Source organism: Lepus europaeus, chromosome 11 (genome assembly GCF_033115175.1).
Source record: "Lepus europaeus isolate LE1 chromosome 11, mLepTim1.pri, whole genome shotgun sequence".
Taxonomy (NCBI): domain Eukaryota; kingdom Metazoa; phylum Chordata; class Mammalia; order Lagomorpha; family Leporidae; genus Lepus; species Lepus europaeus.
The window spans coordinates 108747780-108762900 of NC_084837.1; the positions used below are offsets into that span (position 1 = coordinate 108747780).

Sequence of the window (15121 nt, forward strand, 5' to 3'; positions counted from 1 at the left end):
GTTGAACCCAGGCCTCCAATGTGGGACACGGGTGTTTTAACCAAGGTCAAAGCCACTGGGCTAAATGCCCATCCTTGCACGGCACCACAGCTGCTTCCCTGCCACTCATGCCTGGCTCCTGCGTGGTCCAAGTCCCTCGCTCATCAGCACCACGATAGCTCTGCCTGTGCCCGTCCAAGCCCAGCTGTGTCCTTCCCGGGGCATCAGTATGAGAACCATGGGGAGGCCGACGGGCAGGTGCAGCCTCTGCGGAATCTGCCAGTTGATGGGAAGAGACAGAGTGGGAGGGTGCGGGAGACCCACTCTCTGCCTTGCCATCTCTCTCCAGTTCCCCAGCGTCTGTCTCCATTGCTTCTGCCAGAGCCCTCGGCACTGCCGTCTCTGGCCCAGGGCAGGGCTGCCTGGCCACTTCCACTGTCTCTACTTCTGTCCTCCAGCCACAGTGTTCTTCTGAGTCCGATCCTGATCTCCTTAAGCCCCGGAGTGGCTTCTTATCATGGCCTCCAAGCTCCCACCCTCGCCTCTGCCTGTAGCCCTGACGTTATCACGTGATTCTGCACCCCTTTGCACGGGCTGCTCTTAGTCGTAACCCTCTTCCCTGCCACAGCCTCGCCCTGCACGTCTCAGCTCAACCGCTGCTTCCTCTCCCAGGCCCACTCTGATCACCTGCTCCAAAGTGGTCTCTGTTACTTTCAGCTGTTCCATCATCGCCTCCCTAACCCATTACCCATCACCACACTCTAACACCATGGTGTGGAGCTGTGGCGCAGCGGGTGAAGTTGCTGTCTGCAACACCGGCATCCCATACAGGTGCCGGTTCGAGTCCCGGCTGCTCCACTTCCAATCCCGCTCCCTGCTAATGCGTCTGGGAAAGCAGCGGAAGATGGCCCAAGTGCTTGGCCCCCTGCACCCACATGGGAGACCCGGATGAAGCTCCTGGTTTCGGCTAGGCTCAGCCTTGGCCATTGCAGCCACTTGGGGAGTGAACCAGTGGGAGGAAGATCTCTCTCTGTCTCTCCCTCTCTTTCTGTTAAATAAATAAATCTTTTTAAAAGATAAATAAAACCATGCTGTGTGTGTGTGCGTGTGTGTGTGTTTGCCTGATTACTCCTGTTAAACTCAGCCTCACTGGGCCAATGTCCAGGAAGATACAATTCCTCAAAGGAGGGGTTTCCCCCGTGTCTGGGTCTCTGCCGTATGCCCAGCACCTAGCACAGCGCCCTGGGCCACGCGCCCAGCAAGCGCGCACTGAATGAAGGGGCGTATGCCGGAGGGAAGGCGAGCCTTACCGGTCGGAGTGAACAACGGTGGCTGATTTGGGGTCAATGACATGCACGATGACTCCGCGGTGGCCCCAGCTCCTTTCGAAAAAATAGCCTCCCTCCTGCATGCCCCCGGGGTGGAGGGTCTTGTTCAGAAACGTCCAGGAGAGCTTTTTCTGCCCATGCAGCTCCAGGGTGCCTCCTCTGTCCACGCCGATGTACTTCAGGCCAAAGTAAGGATCCGGCTCCACATCCTCATCAGCCCTGCGCGAGAAAGAGAGCTGTGGGTGGGCACCCTGTGCAGAGGGGAGACGCCCGTGTCTCACATCCCAGTGCCTGGATTTGAGTCTCGGCTCTGCTTCCAGTCCCAGTCCCCTGCTAACACACACCCTGGGAGGAGCAGGTGATGGCTCCAGTACTTGGGTCCCTGTCTCTCATACAAGAGACCTAGGTGGAGTTCCAGGCTTCTGGCTTCAGCCTGGCCCAGCCTTGATTGTTGTATGTATTTAGGGAGTGAACCAATGGATGGATGATCTCTCTCTCTCTCATCTTACAAGTAAAATGAAAATAAATTTATGAATTTTTTTTTATTTTTGACAGGCAGAGTGGACAGTGAGAGAGAGACAGAGAGAAAGGTCTTCCTTTGCCGTTGGTTCACCCTCCAATGGCCGCTATGGCCGGCGCACCGCGCTGATCCGAAGCCAGGAGCCAGGTGCTTCTCCTGGTCTCCCATGCGGGTGCAGGGCCCAAGCACTTGGGCCATCCTCCACTGCACTCCCGGGCCATAGCAGAGAGCTGGCCTGGAAGAGGGCAACCGGGACAGAATCCGGCACCCCAACCGGGACTAGAACCTGGGGTACTGGTGCTGCAAGTGGAGGGTTAGTCTATTGAGCTGCAGCGCCAGCAACACATCTGTCTTGTTCATGATCACAATCTGGGGGCCGGCACTGTGGCGCAGCGGGTTAAGCCACTATGTGTGACACCAGCATCCTGTATCAGAGCGCCGGTTCAAGTCCCAGCTGCTCCGCTTCTGATCCAGCTCCCTGCTAATGGCTAATGGGAAAGCAGCAGAGGTTGACCAAAGTGCTTGGGCCTCTGCACCTGCGTGGTGCAGAGGATGGAAACCAGGATGGAGTCCCAGGCTCCTGGCTTCAACCCGGCCCAGCCTGGTTTGGCCATTACGACCACTTGGAGAGTGAACCAGCAGATGGAAGATCTCTCTCTCTCTCTCTCTCTCTCTCTCTCTCTCTCTCTCTCTCTCCCTGTGTTTGCCTTATTACTAAATAGATGAATATTTAAAAAGACAAGACAACCCAGCAGGAGCGAATGTTGATTGCTGCCGGTACCCGCCTCCCGCTCTCCCTGGGAAAGCCCTGCCCTGTGAGCTCCAGGAGCCTCAGGGTGCCTGCGGGCCTGGTCCCCCTACCTTCCATACAAGACGATGCTAAAGTTGCCCTGGAACGGGCAGAGAGCGCTCCCAGCATGCAGCTCCCCGCCGCTGTCAATCAGGATGTGCCTGGTCCGCAGCACAATGGGCTCCTCGTGGTCCTTGATGACCAGCTTGCCTGGGGAGGCAGGGACGGAGTCGGGTCAAGGGTGAGGTTGTAGCAGGGTCAAGGTCAGGCTCTCTGAGCGCTTCCCCACCCCACCCAGGTGGGTTACCAGGCACATCTCCCAACCACTTCTACGCTGGCTGTGCCTACAAGTCCTCTGCTCTCTGCTTGGCAATGGGCACCAGACACCCATGTGGTTTGCTGCCATCCCTGGACCCTCTGCACTCGATGGCCAGGCCTCTGAGAGGGAGGACAAGCAGGGCTACTGCGAACAGCGCCAGGGAGTTTTCTCTACAGAGACAGGACCCTCTGACAAGCCGCTCCTCAGTGCCACCTCGGTCATGGCCGTGAACCCCAGCCCCTGACGTCTGGCCTGTCAATCCAGAGTCGCAGCAACCTGCTTCTCTTCTGCAAGGCGCTGGGTGGGGGCAGGGAGGAGGCAGGGGGCTGCTCACCTCCCTCTGAGATGCGGATGGAGTGGACGGTGGCTGAGGAGGTGAGCAGCAGCTTCCTGCCCTGGCCGATGTATACCTCGTGGTCTTCGTCGTGGCCTGGGTTCCAGGGCTGCAGCTCTGGGTTCTGGTCGGGGCACTCGGCTACCACTGCCAAGGTCAAAGAGAAGTTACCGCTCCCACCCACAAGCATCACCAGGCGAGGATTGCCGCAGGCCCTGGGAGAGAGCCCTGCTATGGAGGCAGGGCCCTGGAGTCCAGCACCATGTCCTCACAAGCTCGTCGCGTTTCTGTGAACAAGTTGCTTCTTCCCTTTTCTGGGTCAATTTCCCCATTCACAAAATGAAGGGTAGACCAGATGACCATTCAGTCCATTCTAAGATTTAACATTACACTATGGTTTACCCAGATCACTTGGATTCCAAGACACTCTGTCGCCTGGAAGGTGGTTCTTGAAGAGTTAACCAAATTCTTTTGCTTTCTGCAAATGAGAATTTGACCTCTGGCTAATTTTCTAACTCCGTTCCCCCGGAAACCTGAGAAAGATGGTAGAATATAAATTCCGTCACCAAGCAACCTTGCTTGTAACGAGAGATCCCTGATGGGTAAATGGTCCAAACTGGGAGGAGCCAAAAATATGCTTACATTTGGCACGGCTGTCATGCTGCAGGCTTCCCTGTGGGCTGTCACTCTTGCTACCGGGCATGTCCCGGTGAGGACCCCCGAGAGCTATGGTAAGAGGTGGTGGCTTGGGGCTGGTGTTGTGGTGCTGTGGGTTAAGCCACCACTTGCAACACTGGCATCCTATGCGAGTGCCAGTTCAAATCCCGGCTGTTCTGCTTCTGATCCAGCTCCCTTAATGCACCTGGGAAAGCAGCAGAAGATGGCCCAAGTGCTTGGGCCCCTGCACCCACGTGGGAGGCCAGGATGGAGCTCCTGACTTCTGGCTTGGCCTGACCCAGTCTCTGCTGTTGCAGTCATTTGTGGAGTAAACCAATGGATAAAAGAGCTCTCTCCCTCCCCACCTTTCAAATATATAAAATAAACCTTTATTTTTTTTTAAATAAAGACATGATGGCTCCAGTGGGATGGGGGCTCATAAGCCAGAAAAGCTCCCACAGTCTTATTTCTTGCCACCTGAGTTGTCGCCTTTCGGGAGAACCAGGAAGGAGCCCCTGTGGGCAGCGGTGCTGTTTTCTGTCAGGGCATCCAAAGGATGGCACTGCTTGGATGCAGTGGGCAGCTCCCGTCCTCTGTACTCTACGTAAATCAGACGCACTGGGAGGGGTCTCTACTCCTTGGGGCCCCCTGGCTGTGAGCCTGCACTGTGCCATGGAGGGTGCCGGGGGCAGGCTGGCACCGTCCCGGATGCTGGAAGAAGCTCCTTGGAAGGAAAGGAGAAGCCCGGAGAGAAGGGATCGGGAAGATGCAATGGGCAAAGCAAGATGGGAGAGGCCTGGCTCAGGGAACAGGCCCCAAGCCCCTCCCATTCCCTGTGACCAGAGGGCTGTGTGCCCTGTGCGGCGGTGGGAGAGAGGGAGGCAGGTGGGGCTGGGCAGGTGATGGGGTGCACAGACACCGGGGTAGGTTCTGGAAGGAAGGGAGGCAAGCTCGGGCCCCGAGGAGGGGACCCCAGGAGGCCATGTCTCTGGAACCAGGTGGGTGCAGTGGGCTCTCCACAGCCACACACAGGGATGGTGGCACTGGGCTCAGTACTGCAGGCCAGTACTGAAGCCATCTGACTTGTCTTCTGCTGTTTTTGGAGCAACGGCGTCTGTCCCGTTCTTACTATCTCGAGGAGAGCCAGAAGAGCTGCCCCTGTGTCTGCCCTCAACAGTACATGGCAGAGACCCCTGTCCCCAGTGGGTCTTCCTCGCCCACCCACAGGAGGCGATGGGCCTTTGCCTTCTCTGCCAAGCACAGGGTGGGCGCTCAGTGTGTGGTTGCTGATCCCATCCATCATCTCTCTCCAGGCCCAGCACCCTGGCAACCTTCCTTCAGGCTCCGCCTACCTCGGTGCAGGCCCAGCCTTGGCTGTCTGTCCTTAAGAGGGGAGTTCCGGGGGCAGGTGTTTGGTCCAGCACCTTACACTGGAGTACTGGGTTGGAATCCTGGCTCTGACCCCTGATCCCAGAAGCTCCTTGGAATTTCTTTTCTTTTTTTTTTTTTTTTTGACAGGCAGAGTGGACCGTGAGAGAGAGAGAGAGACAGAGAGAAAGGCCTTCCTTTGCCGTTGGTTCACCCTCCAATGGCCGCTGCGGCCGGAGCACTGCGCTGATCCAATGGCAGGAGCCAGGTGCTTCTCCTGGTCTCCCATGGGATGCAGGGCCCAAGCACTTGGGCCATCCTCCACTGCACTCCCGGGCCACAGCAGAGAGCTGGACTGGAAGAGGGGCAACCGGGACAGAATCCAGCGCCCCGACCGGGACTAGAACCCGGTGTGCCGGTGCCGGAAGGCGGAGGATTAGCCTAGTGAGCCGCGGCGCCGGCCTCATCTTGGAATTTCTAATGCTGACCCTGGGAGGCTCAAGTAGTTGGCTCTCTGCCCCTCATGTCTGAGACCCAGACTGAGGTCCTGGCTCCGGGCTTCAGCCTCCACCGCAGGCTGCCGCAGGTGTTTGGGTGGGCGGTGAACTACTGGATGTGAGAGCTCTCTGTCTCTGTGTCTGTGTATCTCTCTCTCCCTCTGTCGCTCTGCTACTCAAATAAATAAAAAAATTATTTAAAAAAGAGAAGGGAATGTCACACGTCTTAGGGATTCAACAAAGTGGCTCTCCCAGCTGCTGTCACCTGCAGTGACCCTCGGATGACACCGTGGGGTGTGCTCATTGGTGGCCTTGATGCATTTGCGACCAGGGTGGGCGCCTGAGGCTCAGGGCATTGGAGCCCATCCCTGGGATTCCCTCCAGAGAGGTCCAGGGTGTGGCTGCCTTGCTCTTAGGCCTGGACGTGAGTACTGGTCACCAGGAGGTGACTCCCAGCCACATGGGGTTCATGTGTGGCCAACGAGGGAGCTGCCCCCATCCAGGCAAGGGCCACCAGCAGGCTGGGAGGAGTCGCCCTAACTCCAGTCTCACAGCCGTCAGCTCGCACGGCCTGCACTGGCCAGGGCCATCCCGCCTGCCCCTCTTACTCTCTGAGCGTGTGCATTGGTGCTGCACTTTGCACTTGGACTTGGAAGTGGTGGCTCTGTCTCTGCAGGTGCACAGGTCCCCGGGGCTGCCGGGGCGGCGACTCCACAGCCGAGCCCAGCAGCTGCAGGACTGGCCGCGGTGGACACCCCTTCATGGGTGCTGTGCATTCTGCTTTGGTGACGTTAAGTGTTCGTGAGTTTGCGTTTGTCTGAATGAGGGAGTGGCCGAAGAGGGTCCGTGTCTGCGCGAGCTGTCGCCATGGCAACCACCCCGCCTTTCCCAGGAGGGGCCTGGGAAGGAACACGGCCTGACTACTGCTTGGAGCGTGAATGGCGAGGGTTGGCTTCTGCCCGGCGCCGATGTCAGGGAGAAGCCCGGAGCAGAGGGAGGCAGAGGCACGGCCTCCTTTCCAAATGTGTCACACACACAGCAAGACAGGAACCAGGATGCAAGAGGAATGCTCGAGCCCACCTGCCCAAGGGTGGTGGGCCTCTAGGACAGGCTTCCTACAAAGTTAAGCCCCACCCTGTTCCCGGCACAGCCACCGCCCCTTTCATGTCAGTTAACGCCATGGATGCCGGAAAGACCCGCGGACAAATTCAGGCCATGCTGTCACTCACTGCACGGAGATCTAGAATACTGACTGCTTGCTATGGGCCCAAGGATCCAGAAGATTCTTACAGGGGCTGCTGCTGTGGCACAGCATCCACTTCCGATCCAGCTCTCTGCTGTGGCCTGGGAAAGCAGTAAAGATGGCCAAATCCTTGGGCCCCTGCACCCATGTGGGAGACATGGAAGAAGCTCCTGGCTCCTCCTGGCTTCGGCTCGGCACAGCTCCGGCCATTGTGGCCAGTTGGGGAGTGAACCATAGGATGGAAGACCTCTCTCTCTCTGTCTCTTTCTGCCTCTCCTCTCTCTGTGTAACTCTGATTTTCAAATAAATAAAATAAATCTTAAAAAAAAAAAAAGAAACTAGGGAGCTTTGGGGAGTGAGCATGTGGAGTGGCTGTTAAGACGCTGCTTGGGGCGCCCGCATCCCACACTGCACTTCCTGAGTGTGAGTCCCGGCTCCACTTCCAAGTCCAACTTCCTGCTAGTGAGCACCCTGGAGGGCAAGCGGGTGAGGGCTCAAGTGTTCGGGCCCCTGCCACCCACGCGGAGACCTGGATGGGGCTCCTGGTGCCTGGCTTTGGCCTGGCCCAACCTTGGCTGTTGTGGGCCTTTGGGGAGTGAACCAGCAAATGGGAGATCTCTGTCTTTCTCTTTCTGTCTCTGTGCCTTTTAGATAAAATGAATGAATGAATAAATAAATAAGTAAAAATTAAGAGGTTGAAAAAAAGTAAGGAACTGTTACGTAAGACTCTAGATTTCTGGCTTCCCTTAAAAATTCCAAAGACCCTGCGACAGGGGCCCCTCCTTTCCACGTGACAACTATTAGCCCAGGCTGCAAAGCAGGTGTCATTCAGCTCCCCAGGCGCCCACAGCCGCTCCTGGCCGGCCTCATCCGTGTGTGTCAGGCGCTTAGCTCCTGTTATCCTTGGGCTTGGACCCCTGATTCGAGCCCCTGCACTTTGTGGGTGACAAGGCTGAACCCCAAGAGGAGACTTGCCCGGGATCAAGGGGCCCAGTGGGCAGGGGCCCCATCCCAGCCTCCCCGTGGCCACGCCCCCCCCCCCCCGGCTCCACCTCCTCCACCTCTTCCTCCACGCTGTCCGGGCTGAGACACGGGGCTCACCTGTGGATGTGAACCTGGGGAGGTGGACCACGAGGAGCCAGCTGACCGTGAGAGTGGCCCTGAAGAAGTCCCGCCTCCTGGCCACGCCCATCCTTGCAGGGGGCTCTCTGAAACAAACGTACAGGGGAGTCAGCCCACCCTGGGGCAGGGGTGACACAGGGGACAGGCGGACACACACAGGGGCAGGGCCACACAGGCACCCTCCAGCCAGCCCAGCCCACAGCCCCCACCCACAGCGGCCTCAGCTGGGCAGATCGGGGCACGCAAACCCTGCCCTGGGTTCTCGGATACAGAGAGACGTGGATGGAATTTGATCCCTGGTGCTCAACGCTCCCTGCTCCCCCTCCTCCAGAGTCTTTTTTTTTTTTTTTTTTAAGAAGCAGAACAACACTAATCCTGCTAAACAAGAGCCAGGAATCAGATGCCACAAGCTACGTCGCTGTGTGACCTCAGCTCATCTGCTCAGCCTCTCTGGGCCCTGGGGTCCCCAGCCTGTAAGCGGAAGACGTGGGCCGGTGGATTTCTCATCCTGACCTTATCACTCTGTGCTTCCAAAGCCAATCTTGGCTAAGAACACTTAAAACCTCAACACAAAGCATGCACGGTGTGAACCCTCCACGAACGACTCACCCAGGAGAAAGTGGGGCCAAGAGAGCTAATCGCCCCCCAATGCCCGTGTCTGCCTGCTGCCTCAGTGGTTTTTATTGAAGCCAACGTTCCCCCGCCAGCCCCATGTTCGTTGTGGCCTTAGAATGAAGTCCTGGGAGGCTGGCGCTGCGGTGCTGCGGGTTAGGCTGCCTTCTGCAGCGCCGGCATCCCCTGTGGGTGCCAGTTCGGGTCCTGGCTGCTCGTCTACCAACCCAGCTCCCTTCTGGGGGCCTGGGAGGGCAGCAGAAGATGGCCCAAGGGTTTGGGCCCCTGCACCCACACGGGAGACCTGGATGAAGCTCCTGGCTCCTGGCTTCAGCCTGGCCCAGCCCTGGCCATGGCAGCCATTTGTGAAGTGGACCAGTGAATGGAAGATCTCTTTTTTTTAGTATCTCTCTCTGTCACTCTGCCTTTCAAATAAATAAAATAAATCTTTCTAAAAAAAGAATTAAGTTTCAGCCAACATAGCAGAGGTAGCAAATGTGAATTCCATATGTGCCCTTCAGAAACGGCAGGATTTCTGACTGCCTTCTTTCCTTCTTGCTGGCTGGAATGCAGATATAATGGCTGGATCTCCAGCAGCTATCTCGCACCATGGAGTAGGAGCCAGGGATTGAGGATGGCAAAGCCAATACAGAGGAAGAACCTCGGCTCTCCTCTTGTGTGGAACCAAAGCTTTTAGCCCTAATGATGGGCTTACTTTTATCTGATTATTTTTTCTTTATACATAAAGCAGACATGGGATATCTAGACAAACCTCAGGAACTTAAAAAGAGGCAAAGTTTTCATTCCCAATTACGATGCCACTCAGAAATGTTGTGTTCACACACAGGACGTCGGGAATGGCAGGCCCTGGCTCCCACCCATCTCGCCCAACCATGACTGTGGAGAAGAGGGCCGGAGCCTCTCCCACCTGCACAGCGACCCCCTGCAGACCAGCTCAGCGACAACCCTGACCTCTCTGACCTTCCATGGAGAGTGGACTCCTTTGTGTGAGCTCAGGGAGCAGGGGTGGGGGCGGGCACCTCCCGCACAGGTGCACAGGGTGAGGCCGGGGAGGGAGGAAGCAGCGCTCCCGGGATCAATGCCGCCCACCTGTGAGCCGTGCCCAGGCGCCCGGCCCGACCAAGGCCCCGTCTGCCGAGAACAACAGACCCCATTCTAGTCGCCCCGGCCGGCGGCTGGAGTCACGCCTCGTGGCGCCTGGGCATGGCGCCTTTCCCAGGGGCCCCCCAAAGAGGAGGGCTCGATTTCACACTGTTTGCCACAGAAGGGAGGGGGCCCCAGGGACAGGGGCCTTGCACGGTCCTCAGGGTGGGGAAAGCCAGAGTCGTGTGCTCAAAATACAAGAAAAACCGAAGGTGGCTGGGCGTCTGTGTCCAGGGGTTCCTCTGCAGGGAACTTGGACTTGGAAGGGCCAAGGCCAGCACCCTCGCTTGCTACAGAAATACGACGGGCGGTGGGGCCGGTGCCTGCAGGCAGGGGGAGGCCCTGGGAGGCCCCCGTCAAGTCTGTTCCTTCTGTAGCCGTCAGATGCCCCGGGGCCGCCGTGGGCAGGTGGGCGACGGGGACCTGGGACTGTGTGACCTTCCCACTTTTGCCAGAGGTCCCTTCGCAGACAAGCACGCCACTGGATGGATGGATGGACGGACGGACGGACAGACGCAAACAGTTGCACTCATAGGAGACGACGCTCAGCCCCGTCTTGCTAGCCGTGGTGGGACATCCTGCCGGTCCCCCAGCCGCCTGTCAGACTGGCCTCGCGGGACGCCGCTCATGCGAATCCCTTGGGGACTCTCCCGCAGGGGAGAAAAGCTTCCTCAGCGAGCCACTAGGCAATGGGATGAGGAGTCACGGGTGGGCTGACCACGCTGCCTTGAAGCGCCTCCCAGCTCGGATAAGCGCGGTAGCTCCCAAGGCTGGAAGTCTTGTCTGGCCGCTGATCTCACTTGGTGATGGGGTCACGGCATCATGCAACCATGATTTTCCCGAAGGCCAGTCCCCTGGACACTCCGGAGCCTCCTCAATAACAAGCTAGAATCTTCCAGAAGTTTGGTATTCTCCCGTCCAGCGGGTCCCTGGGTGAGCCAGGCCTGGCAGGGCCAAGGAGACACTCCCTGCTCCTCCTGGCTGTCTTCAGCGGGTCCCGGCCCCCTGCAGGCTGGAGTCCCAGGCTTGTCACCTGCAGGACGAGAGGAGGCGGGGGAGAGGAGCAGGCGTTAGACGAGCCTCCAGAGGGGACGGGCGGGTGTGCAGTGCAGCCTTCCAGGTCAGAGTCCCGGGTTCAAGTTCTGAACTGGCTTCCTGCTAATGCATATACTAAGAGGCAGCAAGGTGACGGCTTAAGTAGCTGAGTCCCTGCCACCCACGTGGGAGACCCAGGCGAAGCTCCTGGCTCCTGGCTTCCCCGTGGTCTGGCCCTGGCTGTTGCAGGCATTTACAGGATGGGAGATCTCTGTCTGTCTACCTTTCATATAAAAACAGGGAAGGGGAAGGGAGGGGAGGGGAAAAGAGGGGAGGGAAAGGGAGGGCAGGGGAAGGGAGGGGAGGGAGACTCCAGCTCGGCCCTGAGCAGCAGCACTGTCAAGGGCGTCCCCAGCCTGGGGGAAGGAGGGCTCCCACTGCCCCAAGAGGCCACCCCAGCCAGCTCCGCACAGAGAGACTGAAGAAAAGTGGGGAGGACTGGGGAGAGATTGGTCTGAGCTGTGAGGCAGGGAGTGGGGTGAGAGCCGCGGAGAGCCGGAAGCCCCTGCCTGGGGATGAGTCGGCCCAGGGACAGCTCCTCTGTAGGGGGAGCGCGACTCTTGCTTCAGGCACACGTAGGCCAGGCTCCGCTCAGCAAGACAGCCATGGTGGGGCGCGAGGCCTCTGGACCTTACATCCCAGCCACGCACTGGGAAAGTCTCTGGCCACCTGCGTGGCTGGAAAGACGCACCCTATGTTCCAGGGCTGCCGTGAGCATCAGAGATGCGGAGAGCCGTGTGCCTGACCCACGGGGACGCGCAGGGGCGTGGAGAAGGGGCTGCGAGACGGAGCCTGGAAACCCGGGTCTGAGTCCCAGCTCTGCCGCCATCAGCTGTGTGACCCCACACGGTCACTCAACCTCTGTGCCGGCAACACTAGGCACATCCAGCGGTGGGCGTGACAAATGCAGGGTACGCTAGCTCCAAAACACCGGCTCAGACATTTCTCTGTCCTTGGTAAACAAAATGGTGGCTGGGGGAAGCCGGGCATGGATGTCCCACAGCTCTCTGCTGGACAGGGAAAGCCCGGAGCCAGCCGCTGTGTTTACGACTTGGGCTTCTTGTCCACCAACCCTCTAGTCTGCGCCGTGTTCCTGGGGAGCCCACAGGGCAGGCGTGGACTGGCTCCTGAGATCTCTCCCAGGGGCCATCAGGGCAGCAGGGCCCAGAGATCCGACTCCCCCAGGACAGACGCGGTGAAGCCGGACCCCTCCCCCAGCAAGCAAATGGAAACCCGAACCAGGATCTGACGTGGGAATCCCTGTCTGACCCCAGGCGTAGGGACACGGTCATCTTCTCTGTCCCCTGAGTTCTTGGGGAGAGGAGAAGAGGGGAAAAAAGTTTGGACAGCAACACAAGCTTCGGTGCCTCTCTGTCTCCATAAAGTCTCAAGTTCTCCCCCATCCTCTTCAAATTAGAATCACCTCGTTTGAGGTGGGGAATTCCCACCGGGGAGCCACCTGCACAGCCAGGGAGAAAAGCTGCAGCCGCCTGGGCTAACAGAGGCTCTCGGCCACAGACCTGCCTGCCCCCAAGCACGCAGAGCAAATCCTGTCTCATCCTGCGGTGCCATCAGGGCCAACCCCTTATCAGGCCACCACATCAGCGGGGGTGGGGAAGGGCGCTGAGAGCTTCAAAGCCATTGCCAGCTGCAGCTGGGAGAAGGGGCTTTGAAATCTGCCTTCCTCCTTATGTATTCAACACACAGGGTCTCGGCACCCCGTGGGTGGGCCCTGAGCTGGTGCTGGGGAGCCCTGCCCTCGAGGGTCTCCAAGCCCCATCACCCTGGGCAACGGGCATGACATCTAACTGATGTGTGCGAGCCTCACGGAAAACCTGGGGACTTCTAAGCAGTCTTGGAAAACGGACTGCAAAGATAAGGTTACTGTGTTGCCCAAAATGGTGAAGTCCCCGCAGTATTTTCCTGAATACACAGTTTCCACGGACTTTTTGAAGACCTCCCATCTCCTGATGAGGACGCAGCTCTTAACGACGCACCGGCGCTGAATCCGGGAGTTAGTGAAGTAAGTGGCCGTGCTAATCCACACTCTCCTCTTTGTTGAGAGCCGCCCTGCCCAGCACAGACCCTACAGGTCACACGCAGCTGCCCAAATGGGATCCAAATGAGACACAAGGAAAACTCGGGTTCTCCGGCGCAGTAAGCACAGCGCAAGTGCCTGGCTAGTGGCCCCAGCACGGAGCTGGCCCATATCCATTGTGGAGGACCACTTCTCCTGGACAGCTCTGGTTGGCTCCCTCCATCCTCAGGGTGGCTTGGAAGATGCAGACCGCTGCTGCCAGGCAGTCAGAATGGGGGGGGGGGCTCTCTTGGTGGGGTACTGATTGCTAGAAATGCAGATTCCCAGGCCCACTCCAGACCCCCACCCCACGCTCCCGACCCACTGACTCAGCAGCTCAGCACCAGGGCCCATCAACCTGTTTTTAAAATTTATTTAGTTAGTTTTGACAGACAGAGTTAGACAGTGAGAGAGAGAAACAGAGAGAAGGATCTTCATTTTTGTTGGTTCACCCCCTAAATGGCTGCTACGGCCAGCACTGCACTGATCCGAAGCCAGGAGCCAGGTGCTTCCTCCTGGTCTCCCATGTGGGTGCAGGGCCCAAGGACCTGGGCCATCCTCCACTGCCTTCCCGGGCCACAGCAGAGAGCTGGACTGGAAGAGGAGCAACCAGGACAGAATCCGGCATCCCGACCAGGACTAGAACCCGGTGTGCCGGCGCTGCAGGCGGAGGATTAGCCCAGTGAGCCGCGGCATTGGCCCATCAACCTGTTTTAACAGGTGTTCCAGGTGACTCCGATGTGCACTCCAGTCTCAGAACCCCTAGTTGCACGCATGTCAATCACTAGTTAAGTGCCTGTCTCATGAAAAAGTGGCAGTGTTTTGGCAAAGGGCTAAGCATTCTGGAGGCAGCACACGGAAAGTCCACAGCAAAGTCTCAGATTTGCCACTTTGGGGCCAGCGCTGTGGCGTGGCGGGTAAAGCCACCACCTGCAGTGCCGGCATCCCATATGGGTGCCAGTTCAAGTCCTGGCTGCTCTACTTCCGATCCAGCTCTCTGCTGTGGCCTGGGAAAGCAGTAGAAGATGGCCCAAGTGCTTGGGCCCCTGTACCCGCATGGGAGACCCAGAAGAAGCTCCTGGCTCCTGGCTTCGGATCAGCACAGCTCCAATCGTTGCGGCCAATTGGAGAGTGAACCAGTGGATGGAAGACCTCACTCTCTCTCTTTCTTTATCTCTGTGTAACTCTGACCTCAAATAAATAAATAAATCTTTAAAAAAAAAAAAAAAAGGTGTGCTAGAAGCAGGTGTCCAGGGAGCAGGTCTGTGCTGGGCCCCAGACTGTTGCTTTCACCTCATGCTGTCCCCAGAGGGCTTACTCGTGTTCTGCCATGGCGCCCTGGTCACCAGTCGCCCATCCGCCACACTCGGCTTGTTCCAGGAGTCCCCGTCTACCTCCCCCGAGGACTTCTCCCTGGCCCCCCAAAGCATCTCTCCATGGCTTCTTTCTCTGCCTCCACAGCTGATTGCCCCAATCCTCCAAACTTCAGTTTAAAGGTCTTGTTTTATTAGAGCAAGAGAGAGAGAGAGAGAGAGCACCCACTCCCATCTGCTGGTTCACTCCTCAAATGGCCGCAGTGGCCAGGGGGCAGTGTCAGGAGCTGGGAACACAATCCAGGGCTCCCATTCGGGTGGCAGGAACCTAATTACTTGACCCCGCGCAAGCCCTGGGAGCCACAGCATCACTGCCTCCAGGGTCCGCGCTGGCAGGAAGCTGGAGTCGGAATCCAGAGTTAAGACTCCAATGCAGGTACTTCGATGTGGGATGCGAGCATCTTAACCCCTGACCTAAATGCCTATTCCTGATGCAGAGTTTAAATTCCAGAACCTCACCCCAGCTCCTCAGTTTCCTTAAAAAGCAGTGGAAGCCAGGAGGAATCTGGGAATAGCAGCTGCCCTCCCCGCCCCCCCCTGCCCCCACCCCGACGTCAAAGACAGGCTGCCCTGGGTCCCAGCTCTGGCTTCCCCCTACCAGCAGCACCTGCCGTAGGCTCAGCTCTGCCGGCTGGCTCTCAGG

The 15121-nt window shown here is 58.2% G+C and overlaps 1 protein-coding gene across 1 annotated transcript in view; it reads right to left on the reverse strand.

Annotated features, from left to right (window-relative positions):
• CEMIP (cell migration inducing hyaluronidase 1) overlaps positions 1-15121 on the reverse strand; it is a 148819-nt gene that overhangs the window by 58560 nt on the left and 75138 nt on the right. Inside the window, exons 2-5 of the mRNA XM_062206342.1 lie at positions 8137-8243; positions 3271-3417; positions 2689-2827; positions 1290-1526 (exon numbers count right to left, since the gene is read on the reverse strand). Of these exons, the coding sequence (XP_062062326.1) occupies positions 1290-1526; positions 2689-2827; positions 3271-3417; positions 8137-8227 (614 nt within the window). The 5' untranslated portion in view covers positions 8228-8243. The remainder of the gene's footprint in view (positions 1-1289; positions 1527-2688; positions 2828-3270; positions 3418-8136; positions 8244-15121) is intronic.